Here is a 24,127-nt window from a genome sequence, read left to right as displayed (position 1 = left end):
TGAACCTTTATTCAATTCATAAGCACTTAAATTTTCGGAACATTCAAAATAGTGACAGATTTTCAAACCTGGGCTTGACCCAGTTGAATCTTTGACTTCCTCTTCCAGCTCAGCATGGGCAGCGTAGTCAACGGTATGGCGCTCAGAAGTTGCTTTGGTAGAAAAGAGAATGCGGCCAAAAGCATGGGCAAGCTATGCGCGATAAGCTGCTGAGAGAGCGAATTGCGTACACTGCGCCAGGAACCATGGTTACGCACAAAGAAGAAAAAGTACAGGCACAACACATCACAAATCAGGAACAAGCTAATAAAAATGCCATTGACATTGTGGCGGGCATAGGTACGAAAGGCATACAAGCTACACACAATAATAATTATGGGTATCATCAGCTTCAGCGCGTAGAGGAAAACAATTAAAACTGTAGAGCAGTCGGTTACAAAAATGCGGGTAAAGCTTATATCAAATGCCCCGATGTTTAGCATATTCCCAGTGCCAATCATCGATAAATGGGTATATACAAGTATTAGCACAGCAAAGCGATAAATTTTGTTAATGTGTTCCTCCGAAGATAGGGATTTGTCTGGTTTCTCCTCATCCTCCCCCTCCTCATCTTCACCTTCATCTTCCTCACTGTCTGACGAATGCTTATCTTCTGCGTCCACCTGCATTCCCAGCAGGAACTCTGTGCAAAGCAATTGTATAAATATAGACTCATAAGTGACGCTTATCAAAGTGTACACGGTGCTCAAATTGAAGAGTATCAGCTGTACACGACGACGCGGCGTCCTCGTATCACTATAGGGTATAGAGATGAATGCATACAGTAAATAGCTCCAGATAGCGCCCTGCAGCACGCAACTAATCTCATTCTTGCAGAGGCGCTCATGGACCAAGTAGGCACCTAACAACAGGGCACCGACATTGCTTAGCCAGACTCTACCGGAGTGCCGCTCGTTCAGCAGCAGTGGACGCAATATGGTCACCAGCATACTTAGCACGAGCAATATCATCGTATTGAATCCAAAGTTGGGCCGCTTTATCGTGAGCCCGGTCAACATCACAACCAGTGCCACCCACAACCAAAATCGTATCCTAGGCGCTCGAGTAAAGGCTCGTCCATTGTTCGCACAGACCGCAATCAGATAACCCAGCGCAATGAGTGGCTTGAAAAAGTACGTGGCAATAAGCAGTATCACGGTGCCGCCAACCCAGGCCAGTTGAACGAGCGGCACATACATGCAGCTATATTGCGTACCTTGCTCCCGCAGTGCCAATGCCCAAACGGGCAGCGGCACCAACAGATAGAAACTTGTGCTCTTAGGGATGTGATGCAAAAAGCACGTCAGCAACACGAACACTTCCATCAGCAGAAGTATGCCATTTGCGATGGACAGCCACGCCCGTTTGGGCGTATTCGCAGGGCGTGCCTGCTTGGCCAGCAGATAGAAGAACCAACCCATATAGGTAAGCATACAGGCCACCACAAGTGGCACGTGATAGTATACCCTGTAGTATTCCAGGTATTCCAGTGACAAATGTATTATTTTCTGACTATACAGTATCGCCTCATTGATACAGCCTCTCTGCATCTGATTGTTGATCTGCTCATGGTACTGGCTTATGCGTCGTGAGTCCAAACGCTCAAATCTGGGCAACCATTTATAAATGTAACTACGCTTTTCCTGCTTCAGTACGCACTCAACCTGCGCCAATATCTGGCGAGCATTCAGATACATAGATTGTGCCTCATACAATTGGCTGACATTCATCATGCCCGTGACCAACGTGGCACGATTATTCATTGGGGGCGGCATTCCAATCAGGGCCGACATCAAAGGCGCCAGCTGTTCCTGCCTCAGCTCTTGCAATTGCATCGGAGTGTTATTGCTCTTCGAGGCATAGATATCCTTAAAAGGGGACTCGATTCGCTCGATGCCAGCGCCCCAAAAGATAAATGGCATCTCAATCTCAAATAAACTGTCTTCACCGTACATACCTGAAAAAGCAACATCAACTTTACCAATGCGTAAGTTATGCATGTTCATTATGAACTAACCCAAGTTACTTATGATCATTGTAAATTTGACTTGAATGTCAAAGATTTACCACCTACCTTCATCGGTCATGCCATGATCGGATGTCAGAAGATATACCGTTCGCTGATCCCCGAAATATTGCTCAAATAACTCGTATAGATCAGCAACAATTATCTCAGTATGGTTGAGAGCATTGAAAAACTCGTCGCTATTCGGATCGAGCTCGTTTTCGCTGCCAACTAGATCATCAAAATCAACAAGGAAGACGGATGGCACTGTCCAATTATCCACTGATCCAGACAGAAACTTACGCACCTTATCGTACAACAACTTGTGTCTATGCTTATTTCCCTTCAAATCCGATTCGGTATGCAGATCCAAATGGACTTCATGGTTAGGCAGGTATTTTAAAAATTTCAACACAGAATTCGAGCCCCAGGCCCAAGAAGAGCCCATCGTTCGATTAAACACCGTATCAAAGACTGATGGATTTCTTTTAAAGTTGAACAAGGCTGCTTCAGCATCCTCCTGAAAGCCACCAAAGATGGATATGTGGCCGGGCCGACTTTCGGTTGGAGCTTTCCCGTGCGATATACCAGCCAGGCCATGCTCCATAAAGAGATGTTGCAAATTGGGCACAGCGTTCCACTTGTTCCTGTATAATGATTCCGCCCGCAGGCCATCGATAAGAAATACAACCAGACGATCCGCAGGCGGCTCCAAGCCTAAAGTACGATGTCCACTCTGCGGTTGCATGCCATTGATAATCGAGCTTTGGTAATAGATCAGCTTAATAAATCCGAGCAGCAATACATGCACTAACAGAGCCAAATATTTCCACATTTTCCAAAAATAACAATAAAATAAAAAACTGTACTGTTACATATATGTCTTATTAATGATTGAAAGTGTTAAGAAGAATTGTTCTCATAGAGGAAAAGCCAAAGCTTCCTTGACTAGGAAATACCCTACAGCCTACTCTGAATTGCTGAGTTGGAACAATTGCTAACTTTTCTTTAAATATGACTTCTTTATTCGGAGAGGAATGGATATCGTAGAGCTTGGTATACTTCTGACATTAGCTCAGAATGAGCTTACTTAACTTAAGTTTCACATCTATTTAATCGCAATAAATTCATAAAATTTTTCAAATTTTAATAACATCTGTCTCCCAAGTAGCTCGATTTATTAGTTCATCACATACAAATAAAAAGACAGGTGGACGGAAAAGTAGAGAGAGAGCTTGGCTCCACCGTTAACTGTAAGATTTTATGTACTTTATGGGGTCAACTACATCCCACTACACCCTATCAGATACATGCATTTAAATAAACAAAAATTAAAGCTAAGAGTGCTGGGGAGAGCAGGGTTCAGGGTATTTACTAGTCGGACCATGCCGACTTTTTTTGCCGTATTCAAAATAAAAAACTTTTTGTTTTTAAATAAATAAATTTAAATAAAAGTATCAATAAAAAAACATAAAAATGATGTTGATGAAAGCTAGCTTAGATTACTATATACACCTCACCTTAAAAGTTCTCCCCAATAGGGAAATTTAAACATTTGACAAGTTAATTTATTTTTGTTATAAACTTTTCATCATGTATTTTACCTACTGGTATGCTTTTGCTGTGCAGATGCTGCTGCTAAGCTCCGCATACGTTATATACTTCCAGTGCACGCTGCTTAGAGGATTGGAGCCGCAGAAGACATTGTTGACAGAGCCTCCAGCCAATCGTTTGGTCATCTTCATCGTTGATGGACTCACTGTGAAAGCCTTCTTCGAGCAACGCTGCAGGCATGTTCCGCAGTTGAGGCAGATATTTATGCGTCAGGGCTTGGTTGGTATTAGTCGTGGACGTGTGGCTAAGAAAGGAAATGCAGCCCAATTGACATATTTCTCTGGTTGCTATGAGGATTATCTGGCTGCAATGCATGGCATGGCCATCGATACAATCTTCAATCGGAGCCGAAGCACCTTTGCCTGGAGCTCAGCGGAAATGGAAGGTCATTTTGAGTCTGCTAACGTTATGGGCTTGGTCATGCTGGACGAGTGGACATTTAGTGCAGTAAGGAGTTTTGTCATATACGAATCCTTCCAGATGCAGAATCTCACGGGTGTGGTGTTCTACGTCCAACTGCAAGATCTGCAAGTATCCAAGGGATATCGAACATATCTGGAGCAATTTAACAAAACACAACATGAAATTTTGACTACTTACAACGTATTTGAACGTACCTTTCGGGATCAACGCACTGCATATTTGCTGACCTCCAATAATTTCAGATCATCAGGTAAGCTCTTTTAACATATGCAGCTCATGAAATCTTCACTGCTGCTACAATGCTGATAGGTGATGTCAAAGCCAACAGCAAGGAGGGGGAGGTGCAGATGCCATTTGTATTATGGGGCGCAGGTGTGGCACATACCTCAACAAAACTGGGTCGCAGCTTTATAGCCAATGAAAAGGGGCAACGCCTACCACTGCACGTCCTGGACGCCAAGCAGTTAGCATCAGTGATGAGCGGTCTATTGGGCCTGCCGCCACCAGTGCACAATCGTGGTCAGTTGCCAACGGGTTTGCTGAACTCCACCAACCATGAAGCACATGCCATGTACATGAATGCGTTACAATTTGTGAACCAGGCTAAATTGGCATTAGCCCAACATCAACGTGGTCTCTTGGCCAACTTTTTGCCCAGCCATTGGCTAAACGACGTCCATCTGCAAAAATTCGTCTCCGACGCCAATTTGTTCTGGATTCAGCAGCGCTACACTGCACTCATAGAGCACTGTGGTAGTTATATGCCCATGCTGTTGGAGTGCATCGATTACTATGTCCACTACTATCGCCAAGCGCTGCTGTGGGCCAGCGCCTCCGCCTTCCTCGGCTGGCTGCATCAATTGCGTGGCACGACAGCCACATCAAAAAGCACCCTCAATCTGCTGTTCGAGGCGTTGTGGCGCCTGTTGTTTTATCTGCTGATCATATTTGTGCTGCTGCAACGTGTGCCATGGCTCGTTAGTGGAGTGCTATTGCTACCGACGCTTCTTTGGAACTTCAAGAGCGAATTTAACGAGGATCATTTTATATCCTCTCGCCAGCTTATTATATTCATGCTGTTCTCCGTTTGCTGTTTCGCCGGCTTCTTCTTTCGACGCTTCATAGGACTCATCTACTTTGGATTTGCCTGCTACCACAATCGCATCGCCTTTGTGCAGCGTTCGTCAAGCTGTTTCATCTGGTTTACGATTCTCTGTGCGCTCACAGCCCTGTCGTGGCGGCCTCCAGCGCTGGGCTATTGGCAACGCAATTGGCTGCTCGTCAGCCTATTTATCACGTCTATCCGGCCTTTCATCTGCACCTCGCAGCAGCTATCGCAGCGATCTTCCATTTGCAATGGGCTGGTACTGTTCCTAGCTGGACTGCATGTCTTATTTAGCTCGCAGGCACGTTGCCTTCAGCTGATTGCCCGTGCATTTACGTGTTATGTGTTTATCCCGCGAAAACGACAAGATGCATCAAAACAGTTCGTCTTCGATTTGTGCACACTGTATGCATTGCTTTCCACGTCCTACGAATCCCTAATCATACAACTGCTGGCCATGGAACTACAATTGTCGCTACGCCTTAAGCAACATTTCGGAACGGACGTTAATCGGAAATGTACACTGGCAATGTATATGCTAATTTATAGCTCTTACTCTCTCTTTGTCATTGGTAACATTGAGGCAGTAGATGGATTTCGCTTCTATATGCATTTCACGGGCTTTGGATTCTATTCGACGCTCATCAATGGAATTCTGATCGCAATTAAGCTTCTGTTGCCGATCTTCCTGCTCCTGTGTATAATTTGTGAAAATTGTAACATGGCATGGCAATATCGACGTCAGATCTTCTTCAGACTACTCATCATGTGCAATTTCATGGCGTTAATTGCCCTTTTTCGAATACGATCTGAAATCATCTCTTGGCAGGACTCGGTTGGTGTTATCCATTTTTGTATTGTGCAAGTATTGCCGTTTTTATTGTTGCTACTGTGCCATCTGGCGCATTTTATGCTAGGCAAGCATGGAAACAGAACATTAGAACTACCAAAGTGGAATGTGCACACCTTTTAAAGATACATTTTCCAGAAAATTCATCTCAATGCTTTGAATGCACGCGCAAAATAAACTGTTAATGCTCCTCACAGAATAGACTAATGTTAAGTTTACTAAACACCTGCGTCTGTATAATCGGAATCTATGCAACCCTGTTTTCGCACAAAGACCAACGATATGTCATCGCTAAGTCCTCGGCTGTTCACATCGCGCAATACACGTAGCTCCCCAGAATAATATTTTTTGTGCAATTTTTGCTTAAAGCACGTTAAAATATCAATAATTTGTGTGCCAAAAAAGCAAACGGTGTTATTAAACACATTACAAACAGTCATCAACGAATAAAGAAGTAAATGGGAAAACAAAAACAAATGTCATTCCGATGGCTACCTCACCCTTTCCAGTTTGTATAGAAAATAAACAAAATCCAATTGGAAAATAGTGTTTCCACTAACACAATAAATGCAACACATTTGTGCGGGCGCAAAGTGTGTGCGTGAGTGTGAAACAAAACGAATAACACAAGAAAGCATAGAAAGTTAAACGTGAAAACAACTATTGCGCATTCCACGGAAGCAGTTCAGTAGCAATAAGCAACAACAGCAACCAGCCAGAACAAGCAACTCAAAAGGTAAGCAAAAAGTGTACGTGAATGTGTATGAAGGGAATAAGGGGGCGAGGTTGTTAATAATAACAATTGCTTAGTATTGTACACACATACTCACACCCACACACACAAGCAATCACAGCCGCCATAGTAGCATACAGTGACACTTGTTTTTGGAGCGCTTAGGCAAAATGGCAGCCAAGAGCAATGCTAGCGCTTATGGTGGGTGGGCCGCAAACCGCCTGAGCGACATATGTCTTTGTGTGTGTGTTTGTTTGTGTGTATATTATTACTTAATAAAACCTTCGCAATTTACTTGGCCTAACTAGACACCAATTAATGAAATATGTATTGCTGATAAGATTTGTGCGAATCCAATTCGTCAGCCACAATTCCCACCAGAATTGTGTCACAGCGACTTTCTTTTCGCCCTGCAGCTGTGCTGCATTTGCACTTTTATTTTCTCATTCACTCGCTCGCTCGCTTTTTGTTTTGCAATTAAGCATTCAGTGGGTTATTAAAGTCAGCAACATCATACACTGTTGCCTCAATTAGTTAGTCGCCTGCCATTAGCCACTCAAACTGACAATGCTTACGTCTGAGTTGGCATTTGAGTTGCAGCTTCCGCTGTCCAATTGGAAGATCACTCTTTGAGTGGTCGCGTTGCCAGACTGTTACACTTCCTTCTTAATTTAGTTTTGAACAAGTCGAAACTTTTAAGTAAATTTTATATATATTTATATTCGATTTCCACTTAATACAGTTTGAATTGTAATTAATATTCGTATTTCAGACCAGTACCACTTTGAAGATATCACTGTATTACATATATTTGTAAAGTAAAGCTCATTTAACTATATTGAATCATATATCGCTCATCAGTTGAGCTCTTTGTTTACAGAATATATTATGGATTACTATTCCCTTTTCAAGTCCATTGTTGACTAATTGAAAAACATTGTAAATGCCGTACTCTAAGGCAAATTCTTTGATTTTTTGTTATATATATATAAACCAAAAACAGTTGTGCCGACTGTTCTGTCTGTCTATCTATCTTGGCTTTTTGGGCATTGCATTAGCAATTTTTCAAATAGTTGCAATGGCTCCACTACTTCGTAAACATCCTAAAAATCGAAGCGCCAGCTTGGAGGAGTTGCTTCAAGTAAATCGACAAAGGTGCGCATATAGATAAATACAAAATCAAATAAGAACTGAAACAGAAATCTTCAAGGTGCATTATTATCTAAACAAACTACTGATAAACAAATTTTATAAATAAACAATCATATCTCTCTAGTTAAACAGAAGATATGTAGGTATATATATATATGTGTATATAATTATAAATATGTGTGACTAATATGATTCTCAAAAGTGTGCTAAACGATACGAATTGAGAGAATGATTGAGAAACTGTCGAAACTTACGTTGATCGCACTTAATTGCGCAGTTTTTCATTTTTACAAATACAAACATCAGATTATTAATGCAAATTGTCTTGGGTTTTTGTACTTGGGTGCGCTCTACCGCTCTCTGTCTCTCTCTCTCTGTCTCACTCGCTCTCTATCTATATCAATACATATGTTTGTATAGTCACCTTGTCTCTCTCTTCCTCGCAATCCACCTACACCTTACTCTTACAAATAACTTAAGCTGTTTTTCTTTCTTAATATACCCTCTGCCCATTAGCAATGTTTTCGAAGAATGTTTGATCGACTCGCCCAAATGTGAAGACCGAAACAAAGCATTTTCAAGTAAATCAGACTAAAGAGAAAGAATTGAATTCGCTATGCATTTTATGCCTATCCTAGAAACTTACAAAGTATTGGTATGTATAGGATATTTGACCGTCGAGCATTCCCGTTTAATTGTGAATCAGACCAAATTGAAATAATTTATATCGAAATACATATTTTCCTATTTTAGAATAGAACAAAGTAGTGATATATGGTATGGGGCATCTACTTGTTGAGCACTCTCGTTTAATTGCTTTATTGTGGGCGTATTTTAGTTTTGTAATAATTTATGGATTTAGTTTGCAATCGTTCTGCACAGCACAGCATTGACACAGATGGCAACGCCACCGCGAGCTTTGGATACCATCTCGCTGTGCTCCACCGTATCCAGTTGCCCCGATCGCAATGGTTTCTATGGCGGATTTCAGCGCAGCGACAAACCCAAAGAGCCCTTGTCCAAGGCACAGATCATAGCGCGTGAAAAGAAATGGCTCTACATGATTGACAACTGGTCCATTTATATGTCCAAGAACTACAAAAAGGTAAGGCGATGCTTAAGCTCAATTTAAATCCACATAACTACTCTTCTCCATTTCACAGATACGTGACAGATGCCGTAAAGGCATACCTAAATCGGTGCGTCCCAAAGCTTGGTTCTACCTATCCGGCGCTTATTTGCTTAAGAAAAAGAATCCCGATGTCTATGAGGAGCTGCTGAAGAAGCCCGGCAATCCATCGACCATTGAGGAGATTCGAAAGGATAAACATCGTCAGTTCCCATTTCACGAAATGTTTCTCGACGAGGAAAAGGTTGGCCAAATCGAGCTATTCAATGTGCTCAAGGCCTACTCGATATATAATCCCAAAGTTGGCTTCTGTCAAGCGCAAGCGCCAATAGCTGCATTCCTATTGATGCATTTGCCGGCAGAGGATGCCTTCTGGGTGTTCGTTAGCGTATGTGATGTGTAAGTCCCGCCACACACTTACTGTAACTACATGAAAACTCATAAAGTGCCTCTTTATAGCTACTTGCAGGACTATTTTATACCTGGTCTCGAGGTGATACAAAACGATGCAGGCATCCTGGAGGGTCTGCTGAAGAAAACCTGCCCGCCCGTCTATCGTCACCTGCAGAAGCACAAAGTGGAGCCGCTGCTCTATATGACCGATTGGTTCCTTTGCGCCATGACGCGCACCCTGCCCTGGGAGACGCTGTTGCGTGTCTGGGACTGTTTTCTCGCAGAAGGCATTCGCGTTATGTTTAAGGTGGCGTTAGTTATTATTGGTGCCTCGCTTAGCCGACACAAAGTGCGCAAAACGTGTACCGGTCTCTGCGAAACGCTAGAGGTGCTACGCTCCCCGCCCGAGCACATCATGGAGGAGGAGTTTATCATTAACAATATGATGCGACTCAACTTGCGTGTGGAAGACTTCCAAATCGAACACACGCGTCAAAAGGTGCGACGCGCTAAACAGAAGGCGCAACAGGATGGCGTATCAACTGGAGGAGATGCCAGCAGCAGCAGCAGAAGAAATATGCCCACGCTGTGAGGCTGCAAATTAATTACAATAAAAACAAAACCATTTACAACTATTACAAAAAACAGCAACAAATTGTTACTAAACACACACACACACACAATGCATGAGTTTTGTACCAATTCTAATGCAAGGTCGAATAGTGAGACAGGCGTGCACAAAGAGAAAGGAACTGACAAATTGTAAACTTCGAAACGATAATGGGGGAAACCACAAAGAAAAACTGTTTAAGCAACAGTCAATTAGATAACGTTCATTCCATACGCATACGAAAAAGTATTTGGCAAAAAACAGCAACAGTTTTGTTTTATATTGAATAAGAAAACAAATTTTTGTTCTAATTTGTATTTTATAATATTTTATTTTTATTTAATCATTATTGAAATAGTTGCAATTATTATGTGCGTGCAATTTGTTTATGCTTTTCAAAAGTATTCATTATTATTTATTGTATTACATAACATTAAACGAAACACACAAAAATAAATAAATTCTAGATTTTAGGAGTCTATAAAACAGTATACATATCGCATTATTATCATACTAAATGAAACTACAATCACATTGCATTGGCAGCTACTCGATATGTATGACATATAACTTTATATGTACAAATGTTTGTATTAATATACATATATACTTTACCTATTACTTTTAAAATTGTTTCCGGCTTGTTTTTGTTTTGTTGTGTTTGCCACATCACGTAAAACAATCAACAAAACACAAAAAATATCGTTGATAAATAAATACACACACAGTAAAAATTCAAATGAGCAAAAACAAAAGTTTTGTGGAAATGTTATAGCGGGTTTTAGTCGAAATTAATAATAAACGAAAATACTATTACTAATAAATAAATCATTTGTGTCATTTAATTGCATTGAAGAAATTCGAATAATAAAGCCACTCGCCCGCTGACTGTATAAGCTATAAAGAGTGGACCATTGACAATTTTCTATGAGAGCTATTAAAGCTTTATAGACTCATCAGAATATTAGTAATTCATTCGGTCGTAAAGCTGTTAATCATTTAACAGAATGTTAGAATGTACTCAGTTAACATTGCTACGGAGTAACGCATCCACCTCCTCCTCAAACCTGTTAATATATTTTTGTTGAGAAACTGAAGTAATAGAGAGAAACAATGTGTCTTTTATGTCATATTCAAATTTCTTATTTATTTTCAAAATATTAACGAAAAGCTAAAAGTAAACTTAAAAAAAAGGGCGGATAGAAATTTAAAGCTGCGGAAAATCACTAAAACAAAAGGAAAACACAATTTTTACTCCCAATTTGGAAGAAATATATTGAATTTAAATTCCTATTACATATTTTCGCATGGAATAAAAAGAATAAATTTTCCTAGAGTTATATTTTAATCTAATTTAATATAGAATATTAGGTTGCTAATTGTTGTGTCTGGTTTATCGTCTATGTATAGAACTAATCCAATTGGAGACCAATCAATCATTGTAAAATGAGAAATATACCAAGTAATTGTTATCAAACTCTTGTTAATATCGTAGGTAAATTAGAAATCTCATTGTAATTTCACGAATAGGTTGTCATGCAATCAACTATATGTGGTACTTCACTGGGAGATTAGGACATGGTGATAAATAATAAATAGTTGCAATGTAAAATCTACTTAAATATTTAGATGAGAATTCTGAATGAAATTTTAATTCGTATGTGAGTCGGGTAACCATAAACTAATTATAAATACTTATGTTCAGTTAGATGTATCTTAATATTTAAAATTGTAAGTGGCGTCTCCTAATGGTAGACTTGCAGATTCTGTTGAACACTGGCTTGGCAAGATTTGGCCAGTGTTGGTATTTAGCCTAGCAGATACTGTTCCTCGAACTCCATGTCCTCCACATCATCGTCTAGCAAATGCGGCGGCAGCGGCATGTATAGACCAGTGTCTGTTGTTTCATTGCTAGCCGCTGGCTTCTGACTATCCTCCTCCTCGTCGAGTAGTGCTTGCATTTGCTCGTTCTGCTCAACCACATCCGGATGTTCGTTGCGTATGTGTTGCTGCAGTTCGCGCATACTATGTAAACCGGCAGACGCTACACCATGACCCACCTCATCCGCCGACTGCTGTTCGCATAGCTGGCAGCGAATATACGCGGCATACGGCAAATGCTGAAAGCGATGTTGCTGTAGCACTCGCAGATGCTTCGTTTCCAGCTGCTCTTCACAGTCAGTGCAGCGATAAAGTTCGTCGCCTAGCTTGCGCATGTGCAGCATCTCTCGCTTCCCCAAGCTATGATGGATGTTAATGTGCTCTCGCCACAAAGCTTTGCTGCTGGTGGTAAAGTCATCGCCGCACTGTGGACACATTAGACGATACGCCGCAACATCAAGTGTCTCCTTGGCGAGCATGGTAGCTGGCCTGTCTGGCTGATCCGCTGTATCCTCATCATCCTGGCCACTTAATGGCTTGTTGTCGCAACGATTGGTGTCACGATTTAAATGCTTGAAAAACATTTGCTTGCGCACAAACTCCCCGCTGCAGGTCAAGCACTTGAAAGAGCGATACGGCAAATGCCGGAACTTGTGCGACTGTAGCTGCCCGATAGCGCCCTTAGTGTGCGTCACTGTCACACGTTTATAGCATTCCAGGCACAGATAGTGATGGTTGTCAATCTGGCGAAAATTTAGACCTTGCCGACTATTATAGTTGTGTATCTCTACGATGTGTTTGCGCCAAAAGGCGTGCGAGTCAAAATTTTTATTGCACTTGGGACAATAATAAGTAATAAAGTCCAGATCCACGGCATTATGATACGATATACTATCCTCCAACGTGTTGAGACCGGCAGGTCGTGTGGGCAGCACGCCCGGCTGTGGCTTGAGCGTGCGACTACTGCCGGGTGTAGGTGAAGCAGAGTTAGTGCCGGTGGCAACTGTGGCTTGCGTATCCCTATCATTATCCTTATCCTTATACTTAGGCTGCTCGTGGCCATTCTGGGTCTTTTGCTGCTGGTCACGCCAAGATGAGGAAGAAGACTCGCGCTCGTAGATGTTGTGTCGTGTGCGCAGATGCGCTGCAATGTTGGGCTTGTGATTGTAGCAGGTGCCGCATACCAGGCACTTCAGATATAACCGGTAAGGCAAATGCCGAAAGTGATGATCCTGCAGGCCTTTCAGCTTTGAATTGCATACAATATCCTTGCAGAGGGTACACTGATAGCGATATTTGTCCAGCTGGCGCATATTTAAATACTGCCGCTTGTCGAAATTGTGCTCTTCGTTGATGTGACGTCGCCACTCGAACTGCGTCTTATAGGCCTTTCCACACGACGGGCACAGGAATATATAATTCTGCTCTATGGTGGAAGCACCTGAGGTGTTCATTGCAGGCGTACCACCTGCAGTGTTTGTAACGGCAACAGGTACTACAGCTGCGTCCTCCGTTGGCTCCGCATTGTCAAACTTTTTTGCACTGTATTGCGTGTCCATAAAATCATGTTCTTCGCTGATGTGCGTCTTTAATGCTGTCTGTGTGGCAAATAGTGAGCCGCAATCTACACATTTATAGCGATTGGGATTAGGATTGTGTGCAGCAGTAGTAGGTGTTTGCGCCTGGCGTCCCGTTGTTCCACTGGTACTACCTATGGCATAATCATCGTCGTCCGCTTGCATTTGCTCGCCAAAATCATTCTCTTCGTTAATATTATTATTATTAGGCGGCGATCGCTCCTCATCCAAATAGATAATCTCATAAGTTTCATTGGCCACGGTGACAATCTGCTTGCGTGGCGTCTGTGTTGTGGTTGGCGTCAAAGTAGCAGCACCTGTTCCAACAGTTTTGCGCGGCTCATAGCCCACGCGATGGTAAGTAGCCAAATGTTTGACAAGACCCTTGCGATCCGTATAGGATTTATGGCATTTGCGGCATCTTGCGTAGGCTTTGTAGGGCAAATGTGTTATCCTATGTTGCTGGGCATTCTGTATGCCGTAGGCATTCGTTATTATCTTATCGCATTCGGTGCACTTTAACTGGCGATCATTGATCACCTCAAAATTCAACTTGGTCAGATCATTCATGCCGTGCACTTGGACAACATGCGTGCGCCAATGTTTCTTCTCTATGAACTCCCTGCCGCACTGCGGACATAGATAATCAATATGCGGCTCGTACATATCATCGCTACCAATACGACCACCTCGACGAGGCACATCGTCCCAATGTAATGAAGTTTCATCGTCGCAGCCAATGCCAGGATTATCCTCATACTCATCACTCACGCTGGCTACAGCTAAGGGCTGCTGTTCCTCCTCCTCCTTCTCAGGCATTAAGGTTTCCAAATTATGCTGTTTAAGAAGATGCGTTAGTATTTCATGATGCTCCGTAAAACCCTTATAGCACAGTTTGCAGCGCATCCACTCCGGTTGGGGCAAGTGGCTAAACTTGTGGGCGCGCAGCGTCTTAATGGTGTTCGGAATGACAAACTAAATAAAGCGAAAGTATTATCAGGTAAACTCTGATATGATCATACCATGTCTCACCTGCTTGCACTCGAGGCATTGCATTTGCATATCAACGCAACGAAAGTTCAGACCCCTGCGACTGACATAATCGTGTACAAATTCAATATGCTGACTCCACTGGGCGTGTGTATCACAATCGGTGCCACAGTCCGGACACATATAGTGTATATAGTCCTCGCAAATATCAGCTGCACCACTGTTATTTCCACTGCCATTTCCTGCCACACCAGTGTTACGTTTTTTTATAGCCGCTTGATTTGAACTGTGACTGTGTTCATCATCCAAGTCGAGATTGGGTTCTTCAGATGGCTGCGCACTGCTCTCCGCTTCCATCAGCTCATTCTTGACTTCTACACCATCATCTTCATTAGCCTGTCCGTAATGTTCGCGGTGATGTTCAATGCGCGGCTCGCGAACACGCGTCTTGCGCCCAGCACTTAATTTGCCACCACGCATCATGGCCACCACCTCATCACAGTGCACCATACGCAAATGTACCATCAGGTCCTGCCTGTATTTGTACTCGCGCTTGCATATGTGACACTTGGTGCACCGAAATGGTAAGTGGGTGAACTTGTGCTTAAGCAAATTCTCTCGACTGTGCATCGCGATCCGCTTGTTGCACTCCAGACACCGATGATACAGCTTGTCAATGGCCACGAAATTGAGACCACGCCGAGTATTGTACTGATGCATCTGGTTCATGTGACGCTTCCACAAATCCTGCTGCCGATACTCTGCGCCGCAGGCGGGGCATATATAGGTAACGCCCAGTTCATAGTTGATGGGCAGACCGTTCTCATCTGTGGCATTGATCTGTGAGGTTGTTGGCCTTGTGGTTGCTGTACCTGCACTGCCACGACCCATCGTTTGCTGGGAGCCAAACGAAGCTGGCAACGACTGACGATGCTGGGGTCGGACGGCTGCAACCGTTGGGATTGGAGGCTGCAGAAGTGCCGCCGTTGGTCTAGGCAACGGTTCCAGTTCTGGTTCCGCAATGCTAACAAGGGGCGCTAGTTCAAAATCAAATATGGCATCGTCATCGGGCTCGTGTCCTTTTCGTTTGCTGCCTCTGTCGTCGGCCGAGCCCTCATCCTCTTCAGCCTCCTGTTCGTCCTCCTCCTCCTCTCCTATAAAATCGTCTGTGAGCGTGTTATTACCATTATTGTGGCTCTCCGCCTCACCATCGCCTTCATCGAAATCGGTTGAAAACATTGACGTCCACAGATCCATACCTTCCATTTTTAGGAAGCTGTTTGCAGCTCGTGCGTGTGTGCGTGCAGTTTTATAATAACTAGTTTTTGTATTCAAATCTCAGTCACGCACTTTCGACACCATTTTATTTGTACAATCTGCGATTGTACATCTAACATCTAAGTTGTATTCGTGCACACGGCCATTGAAACTTATATTTTATTTGTTTCATTTTATTCAAATTATTGGCATTTTTAGATTGCGAAAATTCAAAATGAATCTTTTTTAGTCTGCAAAAATCAGAGCCATTTTGTTTGCGGCGTTGCAGAGTTGCAAGCCGCTTATAATCGGTTTGTTGACGGCGTTGATTTATTGAAGCAAAGCCTATAGTCGACAATAATGTTGTGTTATAAATTAAGTTGTAAAATGCCAAACCGTGCCAAGCATCTTAAATCAAATTTTATGAGTTTCGTACGAATTAACGGCACGCGCTGCCGTAAGATGGCAACAGGGGCAGCTATCAAAAATGCCCTTTTCAAATTACTGCGCGGAGCTGGCACCTCGTTGACGTTGCCAGATAGTAGTCGCCTTTTTAGACAAACTGGCAACCTTCATAGACTCCCACGCAACTATTGTACTAAAACAACAATTGGATTTCGACAACAAATGGACCACACGATACCTCCTAAAGAGTACAAATGGACCCCTGCAAATCTTATCACTGACAGCTTTAAGCTTGGCTCCAACGGCCATGTTTGCATTGTGCTCAATCGACAAATTCACGTTCCCACTCACGTGGTCAAGCTGTTATGGAAGAACGGTAAATCTCGAAACGTGAACAATTTTTAAAATAAAACATGCAAAATGTTATTTACAGCATCCTTGCGGTGTGCCGTCGATGGAGGGTCCAATCACTTGCGCAACTTTATCATAACCAACACAGACGCAAAGAAGAAAAGTAGTAAAGATGGCCCTGCGCTGAACGACATGGAACCACCAGATCTGATAACAGGCGATTTTGATTCAATTTCGGAAGAAACAATTGAATTTTTTAAGGCAATACCGAAAATTAGCACACCGGATCAGGATGCTACGGATTTTACCAAAGCCTTCACAGTGTTGCAACCTGTCATGGTACAGCGTAAGATTCGTGATGTGGTAGTGTTTCATGACTGCTCTGGTCGACTGGACCAGGTTATGGCCAACCTGAATACACTGTACAAAGTGCAGAAAGACAATTGTAATGTCTACCTTCTGAGCGGTGACTCTATCACTTGGCTGCTACGACCGGGAAAACATACCATACAGGTGCCTCTCGATCTGGTCACCAGTCAACGTTGGTGCTCTCTAATGCCTGTTGGCAGCACAGCTCATAATGTAACCACACAAGGGCTGAAGTGGAATCTATGTAAGTAGATCATAAGTACACTATTATCTATTGATAATTTTATGTGCTCTTATTATTTCATCAGATCATGCACAAATGGAATTTGGTGGCATGGTTAGTACCTCGAATACATATTCCACTGAATTTGTGCAGGTGGAGACGGATAGCAATTTGATATGGTCCATGGGTGCTTATGGCTTTGAGGAGAAATTGCGTTCGTCCATCAAATAAATTGGCATCGTAATTATTTTTTTTTTTTTCGATAACAATTGCCGCTTGGAGACTTAAAAATTATTATAGCTTAAGCTTGTTGTTGTTGATTAACAAAGTGACAAAAAAAAAAGACATGTTTATTGTTCTGCAAACTTTTCAACTATCGCGATCCGGGCAGCGGCATCAATTGAAATCCGCTGCTAGTTCCCGTTTTCTTACCCAACCAACTGGACGCACCGCTGGCAGTTCCTCTCCTGGATGCTGCTCCGCGACTGCTGCTGCTACCGCTGGCACCGCGACTACTTCGTACAGGTGTCGCTTTTTTACGCGGTGATGCAGCAGCTTTATGCCGCTTGATGGCGCTCGTAGCACGTCCACGCCAAGCACGCTTACGCTTGCCGCCATGCGTTGCGCCCGCCGATCCACTGCTCCCTTGTGAGGCCGCCGCCTGTCCCCAGTCATCGTCGTCGCCACCTTGAGCCACCCAGGAGGCGCGAGCATTACTTGAAGCATTGGAAGTCACTGAAGCAGCTGCAGCTTCAGCAGCCTCCAATTCGTACATGACCTGCAAACATTCCTTCTCTGAGGCATATCCGCTGGTTATTTCCAGCAGCTTGGCTCCATACTTATCGAAATTGGCTTTGGTTACGTGTGGTATGGCGCACATGTCTTTTTCTGTAGTCGGCAGCTCCTCGGCCATGGCCTTGAGGGCTTGCATATTCATAATACTAGCCATGGTCACATTGCGTGCAGCGGCTATGGTACGACACAGATCAAGCAAATCTGCATAACAACGATCGTGTAGATTACTGATATCGGTTCTGCCTGCTGTAGATGGTTCAGAGACGCTGGCCACCGTCTTAGACCCGCCGCTACTCTCCTTGCGTGACATAGCAAATTCGATTTTGGGTGTGCCATTCATGAGTGCTGTTATATTATTTCCAAGGTAAATATAAGCCTGAGGTATGTCCTTTGTAAAGATAAGATCCTCCTTTAGATAATCCTGCAGCACCATGTGTCGTAGCAAACGCTGCACATCCGCCTTATCCCAGTCCTTTAGTACGCCATGATGTGGCGTTTTATTGTGCCCAAAATCAACAATCTTCTTGATCATAGATCCTTTTAATACATCTGCTATATGGAGCAGTGTAAAACGTGACCGCCCACTGCACAATTCCCGCACAGCGCACGCAGCTTTGCGGCATTGCTCCAAGGCATCGATCTGCTTATATGTGCGTTTCTTCAGACAATTATCGCAGGCGGTACGACGGTCCTCCAAGCACTGTTCACTTGTGAAATGCTCTCCAAAGTAATCCAATTGCTGGGCACGTCGGCAATCGGTAATATTCTCACAATAGCCAACGATGCGATTCAGATTCTCAATATGTATCTTCTTCACATGGTACTGAAGAGCTCGATCAGCTGCAGGAAGAAGCAGTGAAAGTCATATTGTGATCATCATATTGAAGCACCACCACTTACCATCCATCATTTTTTTTAGGCGCTGCATATCGCTGTAGTTGTAGTAAAGTATACAATCAGCTATTTCCCCATCGCGTCCTGCGCGACCCGCTTCTTGATAATAGCCCTCGATGGACTTAGGCAGTGAATAATGAAGAACAAAACGCACATCGGGCTTATCAATGCCCATGCCAAAGGCAATTGTGGCGCAAATTACTCGCACCTTATTTGTTATCCAATCCTTTTGCCGAGACTCTCGCACTGTGTCCGCCAGGCCGGCATGATAGGCTAACGCTCGTATGCCCACTGCACACATTTTCTTCGCCACTTCATCACATTCTTTGCGTGAAAGACAATAGATAATGCCGCTGGAGGTCGCAGGACGCGTTTGTATAAAGCTGCGCATATCGTCCAGCGTAGCGACTCCCTTCTTGGGCAACACTTGATAACGTAAATTGCGCCGGTTGAAGCTGGACAAAAACCATTTGCAATGCGTCAGATTCAGCTGCTGCAATATGTCCTGGCGGACACGAGGCGTTGCTGTGGCAGTCAACGCCATGGTGGGTACATTGGGAAAACGCTTACGTAAAATGCCCAGCTTCTTGTAATCGGGCCTAAAATCATGGCCCCATTGTGAAACACAATGAGCCTCATCTATGACAAAACGACTGATATAATTGTTAGAGCTCAGTTGGTCTAATGTATCCTGAAAGCGCGGAGAACTGGAAATTTTCTCAGGTGTAACATATAACAGCTTTACCAGTGGCGGATGAGCCTCTAAGTTCCTGTATATAGTCATCACCTCTTCCAAAGACTGATCACCAGAAATACTCTTGGCGCAAATCTGTAATAAAGAGAAATGTTATGAAATAAATTGATTCACTTGCTTGCCACACAATACTCACATCTAGCGAGGACAGCTTGCTGACCTGATCAAAGATCAAAGACTTGAGCGGACTTATGACTACGGTAACACCCTCGGTGAGTATAGCGGGAAGCTGGTAGCATAGAGATTTGCCGCCACCAGTCGGCATAAGCACAAAGCAATCGTTGCCTAGCAGCGCCGCATTGATAACCTGCAGTTGATTGGGTCGAAAGCTCTTAAGACCAAAGTTAAAGCTAAGTGCCTGCATCAGACGTGTGGAGTGCTCATATTTCTGGCCATCGAATTCGCCAGTTATGCCGTCGTTATGCACATTGGCATGAAAATTACCCTCGATCTTCTGTGCTGCGACTGCGGCTAGCGCGCTGCTGGTCCGGCTTGTACTAGGCATGGCGTGGGACTGGGTTTTGACCATCGCATTGGAAGTCAAGTCAATAGTTTGCGACGCCAACATATGCGCCTGCTCAAACAGCGCTTCATCGTACTCTGGAAAGCCGTCATCATCAAGAACAACCGTTGAGCTTTTGCTAGCCACATTTGAATTCTTTGTTGCCGGCTGCTTGACAGCCTCAAAATCCGCATAGGCATAGTTATTGAATTCCGATTTGCGTCCATTCAGCGCTTCGTGTTCCTCGCGTATTTGCTTCATTGTGTCCTCAAAATCATCATCGGATTCAATATTAGTTTTGGACTTGGCTGGGGTAGCTAACGAAACAGGCGAAGGGCATTGTGTAGAGCTGAAGAATTCTCCCTCATCAAGTCGCATGGTCTGAGCTAAATAATCATCCTCGTCCGACTCTGCCATTGGAGCACCCACAGGCACTAGGTCATCCAAATCGTCAGGTGGACCATTTGCGTATTTCGTAGTTGTCGATGCTTTTGCAGATGTTGCTCTATTTGTTGTGGTTGTTTTTGTCATTAATATTAGATCATTTAGCTCCTCCTCGTTTGGTTCCTCTGACGGCCCAGTTACATGACTGTTAGGCGTTTCTGACGGCATGTGACGCAGTTCCGCTTGGATTTCGCGCTCCTCCCGTTCCAGTGCGTCAAAGTCCGGCTCCTCCGGCTGCATAATACGCTCTTGACGTCTACGCTCTATTTGTCGCTCGAGGAGCTGTGTACGCGCTTTAAATTTTTGACGCATGACTTTCAGCTTGAGAAAAGTGTTTGCCTCGAAGCCATCGATTTCATTAAATTGAACCGCGGGTATCTGATCAATCACCTCGCAGTACTTCTCCATTAACTCTATGTACTTACACTTGTACATGCCCATTGTGCTTCGTAGCATTGTCTCATTCTGTTGTCCAATATCGGTCTTGGACACACCTATATCGTACTGCCCCAAATCTCTCAAATAGTCGGCAAGGGTGTTATCAAAAACTATTTTAAGTCTCGGCTTGGCCGTTGCTGGCTCAGTTAATGTTTTCTCTTTGAAGCTCTTCAGAGAACTCTGAGAGTTTGACTCGGTTGAAATTAGATCCGATTTACTGATTGGCACGAAGAGTTGAGTGGGGGTGTCAGAAAGAGGCTCCTCTTTTACAGTTTTTTTCACCATTTTATCAAAACTGTCGTCCAGAGTTTGGCTGGAATTCGAGCTGTTCAATTTTGGTGTTTCAACGTCATTCAGAGATTTATGCGGGGATTGTGACACTGAAAGTGTTTTGAGTGGCGACTCATGGAGCTTGTTAATATGTCCATTCAGTTTTGATAGTGTAGCTTGATAGGAGGCATCCTGCCTGAGCACCTCATCAAAGTTATCAAAGTTCAATTTCAAACTCCCAGCTACGGTTGACTTTGTGGGTGTTTGTTGCTTATTCACAATATTTGGTGGCAGTGGAGCCAATGGCGATTGATTGGCATTTTCAAAGCTATACCTCTTAATAAGCGCATTGCCAATGACATCCTTTTCAGACGCCTTGCTCTTGACTGTCCTCGTAGTAGACGTCGGTGCTTGGCTCTGAGTCTGTGCATCATCTTCATCGGATGACGATGAGTCCAGATAAATGGGATTGTAAAACTTTGCTTTTGCTGTCCTTGCTGCCAAAATGTCTAAGAAATAAAGTTTCACATTATACTATAAGAAAAGCTCATATTTTTTATAAAATACTTTTTCTTGCTGGTTTTGTAGTTTGCGACGATTGGCTTTGGCTGTTTTTATCTAGTTCAAGGAACGCAGACATTGTCAGCTGTTTGTTCTGATTAACGGGCTTTCTGGACATTATTTAAGCTTGCGCACAATTCTAAGCATTTATAAAACTAAATTTACCGAATACGAATATGTAAACAAATTTATATAAAACAAAAACGCGGGCTACAATCATCCTTTTGTATTATTTCCATAGAGTTGCCAGAATTTGGCAATGGTAGAAATAAAACGATTAAGCAAATTTATCGAATTTTTTTCAACTGGCAAATTAAATTGTTTAGAGTTGTATGTATACAGAACAATAAATAATTAAAGTCCAATTAATCATACTTAAATAAAACAGTTTTAAAGAATAGCCTAAGTAAAAATCTGTAATTAAATACTTTGATATTGCCTATCGAAAATTGCGCGGCAACACACAAATCGATAACTACGAATCAAGACGAATTATTGACATATATAAATGACGCTTCATAATGAGAATTTGATAAATACAGACGATCTGTTTATACCAGGTTTGGTTCAACAGGTTTTTAATAAATACAAACGTATTAATGGTATAACTTTAACCCCAGGTAATTATTATGATCCTTTATTACTTTATTTAGCTATAACGATTACGCTTATTCCAGCGGAACGTTTGCAGTTATTTACCGATTTGAACGCCTTGTTGGGCGAGGTTCTTCTGAAGCGCGCTCTATATCTGCTTGATCAGTGGAATTTTATTACATACTACACAGCAGATCGCTTTCGTAGTATAGTTGAATTGAGTAGCAACCGAAACTCTGCGCACGTTGTGCGTGTTGTACCTGGCGTGAATTATTGCAAGTGCCGTTATTTTCAGCGTTTTGTGCTACAATTGAAAGATACAGGAGAGAAGGACGAAGATGAGCACGAACTAGACGGTGGCAGTAATCAAGTTTCCTTCACGTGTGAACACGTGTTAGCACAGTGTTTGAATCAGCTACTAAGTCCAGAGCCACGGACACAGATCTTGACGCTTGATCAGTTTAGATATCTTCATAACGATATCTATGAGGATTGATGCAGCATTCGAAAGTTCTTTACGAAAAGGGCATAATTAAAAATCGTAAAATGTTAACACAATCACAATATGAAGATTATCAGATGGCTTGCCATTTAAAGCATATCAAGACCTTCTACTCATCCATTAAGGCAATTTGTTTCAGTGATGTAAAAAAAATCCAACAAGAATTTATAAATTTTTCATAAGACAATTTTATGTTACAGTTCGGCACTCTGGAAGCCAATGAAGATGGGATACTCATTTCGGTGGAGCAGGGTAAATCCATACAGGCCACATTGTTTATATCTGCAGCATTCTTTGCCGAATTCAGGATCGATGGCTCGCCGAGTTTCAGTGTGAAGATCAATGTGCTAGCGGAGTGCCTAAGCTTGTTTGGTCTCTCAGATTGCAGCGTTAGAATATTGTACAAGGGCGAAGGTTCACCATTGCTGTTGTTGTTGGAACCCCACGATGATGATCAGGTTAGCACAGAATGCTCCATTAAAACTACCAACATGGAGGAACTAATGGAGTATGACCTGGATGCAAATAGTTCTAGTTTGAACACCATATTTATGCGCGGCCCAGACTTATCCAACATCTTTCACGAACTAGACAAAGCAGCCGATGAATTTGAACTTACCATATCACCGTTAAAGCCACATTTCAGAATCACCACATTGGGTGTCATGCAAGCCGAGACCAGTGTGGAGGTGGCGAAGTCAAGTGATATGGTTATATTGTTCAACTGTCGCGAAACGACGGTGGCACGATACAAAAGTCAACAAATAAAGCTGACAAACAAAGCCATGCAGGTGGCCTCAAAAGTGGCAATTAAAACGGATGCCAGCGGATTGTTGGAACTGCATTTCATGATGAACGCCGATGATCAGAAGGAAATGTATGTTCGGTATTTCATAACACCATTACTTGAAACTGAGGATAATTGAAATAAAGTTTTTGCCTCTGTCTGGCAACACCATTGAGCTGCTAAAATACCCTCTATATAAAATGTATGGCAAGGGCAAATGCTATATCAGTATTCAAGCTGCGTATCTATAATAAATATGTACAAAGTATTTAAATATCATCACAAGATAATAATATTCAAACAACCGCTGTTAAAATGACAAATGATTCTATGAGTATTAACATTACAGCAATGATTAGAGACATAGGGGCCTTTACAATGTACTGTATTTATGAATACAGGGTGTGTCATAGCATAAACTGCTACTTGGTCTTGTTGCTGTTATTGTTACCATGCCGTCAGCTGTGTGCACCAGGCATG

The 24,127-nt window shown here is 42.8% G+C and overlaps 7 protein-coding genes across 12 annotated transcripts; 4 read left to right on the top strand and 3 right to left on the bottom strand.

The window, feature by feature from the left end:
• Positions 1 to 22: 22 nt before the first annotated feature.
• LOC111596448 (GPI ethanolamine phosphate transferase 1) lies at positions 23 to 2,949 on the bottom strand. The gene is made up of 2 exons (XM_023310674.2): positions 2,114 to 2,949; positions 23 to 1,996 (listed from the first exon to the last, which is right to left on the bottom strand). The coding sequence occupies exons 1-2, from the start codon at positions 2,877 to 2,879 to the stop codon at positions 63 to 65; spliced, it is 2,700 nt and encodes an 899-aa protein (XP_023166442.2). The 5' UTR covers positions 2,880 to 2,949; the 3' UTR covers positions 23 to 62.
• A 608-nt stretch (positions 2,950 to 3,557) lies between these two features.
• Positions 3,558 to 10,340, top strand: LOC111596436 (TBC1 domain family member whacked). 4 transcript variants are annotated; one of them, XR_002751251.2, is made up of 4 exons: positions 3,558 to 4,331; positions 4,391 to 6,772; positions 8,438 to 8,576; positions 8,675 to 8,759. XR_002751251.2 is itself a non-coding variant. In XM_023310654.2 (4 exons), the coding sequence occupies exons 2-4, from the start codon at positions 8,820 to 8,822 to the stop codon at positions 10,033 to 10,035; spliced, it is 1,098 nt and encodes a 365-aa protein (XP_023166422.1). In that variant the 5' UTR covers positions 6,156 to 6,772; positions 8,809 to 8,819; the 3' UTR covers positions 10,036 to 10,340. The 4 variants fall into 4 exon arrangements, 3 of the variants coding, with proteins under 3 accessions (XP_023166422.1, XP_023166421.1, XP_023166420.1); XM_023310654.2 differs by lacking the exons at positions 3,558 to 4,331; positions 8,438 to 8,576; positions 8,675 to 8,759 and adding exons at positions 8,809 to 9,026; positions 9,085 to 9,449; positions 9,510 to 10,340 and having other exon boundaries at positions 6,156 to 6,772; XM_023310653.2 differs by lacking the exons at positions 3,558 to 4,331; positions 8,438 to 8,576; positions 8,675 to 8,759 and adding exons at positions 8,804 to 9,026; positions 9,085 to 9,449; positions 9,510 to 10,340 and having other exon boundaries at positions 6,156 to 6,772.
• Positions 10,341 to 11,405: 1,065 nt separating this feature from the next.
• On the bottom strand, positions 11,406 to 16,069 carry LOC111596453 (zinc finger protein Xfin). Of its 2 annotated transcripts, XM_023310679.2 has the most exons (3): positions 15,710 to 16,069; positions 14,544 to 15,655; positions 11,406 to 14,486 (listed from the first exon to the last, which is right to left on the bottom strand). In XM_023310679.2, the coding sequence occupies exons 1-3, from the start codon at positions 15,765 to 15,767 to the stop codon at positions 11,862 to 11,864; spliced, it is 3,795 nt and encodes a 1,264-aa protein (XP_023166447.2). In that variant the 5' UTR covers positions 15,768 to 16,069; the 3' UTR covers positions 11,406 to 11,861. The 2 variants fall into 2 exon arrangements, with proteins under 2 accessions (XP_023166447.2, XP_023166446.2); XM_023310678.2 differs by having other exon boundaries at positions 14,544 to 16,069.
• A 73-nt stretch (positions 16,070 to 16,142) lies between these two features.
• LOC111596454 (thiamin pyrophosphokinase 1) lies at positions 16,143 to 17,383 on the top strand. Its single transcript, XM_023310681.1, has 3 exons — positions 16,143 to 16,539; positions 16,597 to 17,127; positions 17,192 to 17,383. The coding sequence occupies exons 1-3, from the start codon at positions 16,146 to 16,148 to the stop codon at positions 17,335 to 17,337; spliced, it is 1,071 nt and encodes a 356-aa protein (XP_023166449.1). The 5' UTR covers positions 16,143 to 16,145; the 3' UTR covers positions 17,338 to 17,383.
• Positions 17,384 to 17,406: 23 nt separating this feature from the next.
• Positions 17,407 to 22,024, bottom strand: LOC111596452 (Bloom syndrome protein homolog). Its single transcript, XM_023310677.2, has 4 exons — positions 21,771 to 22,024; positions 19,686 to 21,712; positions 18,802 to 19,624; positions 17,407 to 18,741 (listed from the first exon to the last, which is right to left on the bottom strand). The coding sequence occupies exons 1-4, from the start codon at positions 21,880 to 21,882 to the stop codon at positions 17,480 to 17,482; spliced, it is 4,224 nt and encodes a 1,407-aa protein (XP_023166445.2). The 5' UTR covers positions 21,883 to 22,024; the 3' UTR covers positions 17,407 to 17,479.
• Positions 22,025 to 22,235: 211 nt separating this feature from the next.
• LOC111596447 lies at positions 22,236 to 22,869 on the top strand. Of its 2 annotated transcripts, XM_023310673.2 has the most exons (3): positions 22,236 to 22,384; positions 22,442 to 22,579; positions 22,654 to 22,721. In XM_023310673.2, exons 1-3 carry the CDS (start codon positions 22,273 to 22,275, stop codon positions 22,698 to 22,700), a joined length of 297 nt encoding a protein of 98 aa, XP_023166441.1. In that variant the 5' UTR covers positions 22,236 to 22,272; the 3' UTR covers positions 22,701 to 22,721. The 2 variants fall into 2 exon arrangements, with proteins under 2 accessions (XP_023166441.1, XP_023166440.1); XM_023310672.2 differs by having other exon boundaries at positions 22,244 to 22,384; positions 22,442 to 22,869.
• Positions 22,852 to 23,968, top strand: LOC111596446 (cell cycle checkpoint protein RAD1). The gene is made up of 2 exons (XM_023310671.2): positions 22,852 to 23,003; positions 23,061 to 23,968. The coding sequence occupies exons 1-2, from the start codon at positions 22,854 to 22,856 to the stop codon at positions 23,784 to 23,786; spliced, it is 876 nt and encodes a 291-aa protein (XP_023166439.2). The 5' UTR covers positions 22,852 to 22,853; the 3' UTR covers positions 23,787 to 23,968.
• Positions 23,969 to 24,127: the final 159 nt, after the last annotated feature.

This window comes from Drosophila hydei, unplaced genomic scaffold (assembly GCF_003285905.1).
Source record: "Drosophila hydei strain 15085-1641.00,03,60 unplaced genomic scaffold, DhydRS2 tig00000063-arrow-pilon, whole genome shotgun sequence".
In the NCBI taxonomy this organism is placed as follows: domain Eukaryota; kingdom Metazoa; phylum Arthropoda; class Insecta; order Diptera; family Drosophilidae; genus Drosophila; species Drosophila hydei.
This window is presented reverse-complemented; position numbering and strand designations above follow the sequence as displayed.

Coding starts and splice junctions, on each gene's coding strand:
- LOC111596453 (XM_023310678.2), bottom strand. CDS start 15,767: ATGGAAGGTATGGATCTGTGGACGTCAATGTTTTCAACCGATTTCGAT. Junction 14,487..14,543: donor AATGCCTCGAGTGCAAGCAG/GTGAGACATGGT, acceptor CGCTTTATTTAG/TTTGTCATTCCGAACACCAT.
- LOC111596448 (XM_023310674.2), bottom strand. CDS start 2,879: ATGTGGAAATATTTGGCTCTGTTAGTGCATGTATTGCTGCTCGGATTT. Junction 1,997..2,113: donor TCATGGCATGACCGATGAAG/GTAGGTGGTAAA, acceptor TTGCTTTTTCAG/GTATGTACGGTGAAGACAGT.
- LOC111596436 (XM_023310654.2), top strand. CDS start 8,820: ATGGCAACGCCACCGCGAGCTTTGGATACCATCTCGCTGTGCTCCACC. Junction 9,027..9,084: donor TGTCCAAGAACTACAAAAAG/GTAAGGCGATGC, acceptor TCCATTTCACAG/ATACGTGACAGATGCCGTAA. Junction 9,450..9,509: donor TTCGTTAGCGTATGTGATGT/GTAAGTCCCGCC, acceptor GCCTCTTTATAG/CTACTTGCAGGACTATTTTA.
- LOC111596447 (XM_023310672.2), top strand. CDS start 22,273: ATGACGCTTCATAATGAGAATTTGATAAATACAGACGATCTGTTTATA. Junction 22,385..22,441: donor TGGTATAACTTTAACCCCAG/GTAATTATTATG, acceptor CGCTTATTCCAG/CGGAACGTTTGCAGTTATTT.
- LOC111596454 (XM_023310681.1), top strand. CDS start 16,146: ATGCCAAACCGTGCCAAGCATCTTAAATCAAATTTTATGAGTTTCGTA. Junction 16,540..16,596: donor CAAGCTGTTATGGAAGAACG/GTAAATCTCGAA, acceptor TGTTATTTACAG/CATCCTTGCGGTGTGCCGTC. Junction 17,128..17,191: donor AGGGCTGAAGTGGAATCTAT/GTAAGTAGATCA, acceptor TTATTTCATCAG/ATCATGCACAAATGGAATTT.
- LOC111596452 (XM_023310677.2), bottom strand. CDS start 21,882: ATGTCCAGAAAGCCCGTTAATCAGAACAAACAGCTGACAATGTCTGCG. Junction 21,713..21,770: donor TACAAAACCAGCAAGAAAAA/GTATTTTATAAA, acceptor TTTATTTCTTAG/ACATTTTGGCAGCAAGGACA. Junction 18,742..18,801: donor CCTAAAAAAAATGATGGATG/GTAAGTGGTGGT, acceptor TTCTTCCTGCAG/CTGATCGAGCTCTTCAGTAC.
- LOC111596446 (XM_023310671.2), top strand. CDS start 22,854: ATGCAGCATTCGAAAGTTCTTTACGAAAAGGGCATAATTAAAAATCGT. Junction 23,004..23,060: donor AGGCAATTTGTTTCAGTGAT/GTAAAAAAAATC, acceptor TTTATGTTACAG/TTCGGCACTCTGGAAGCCAA.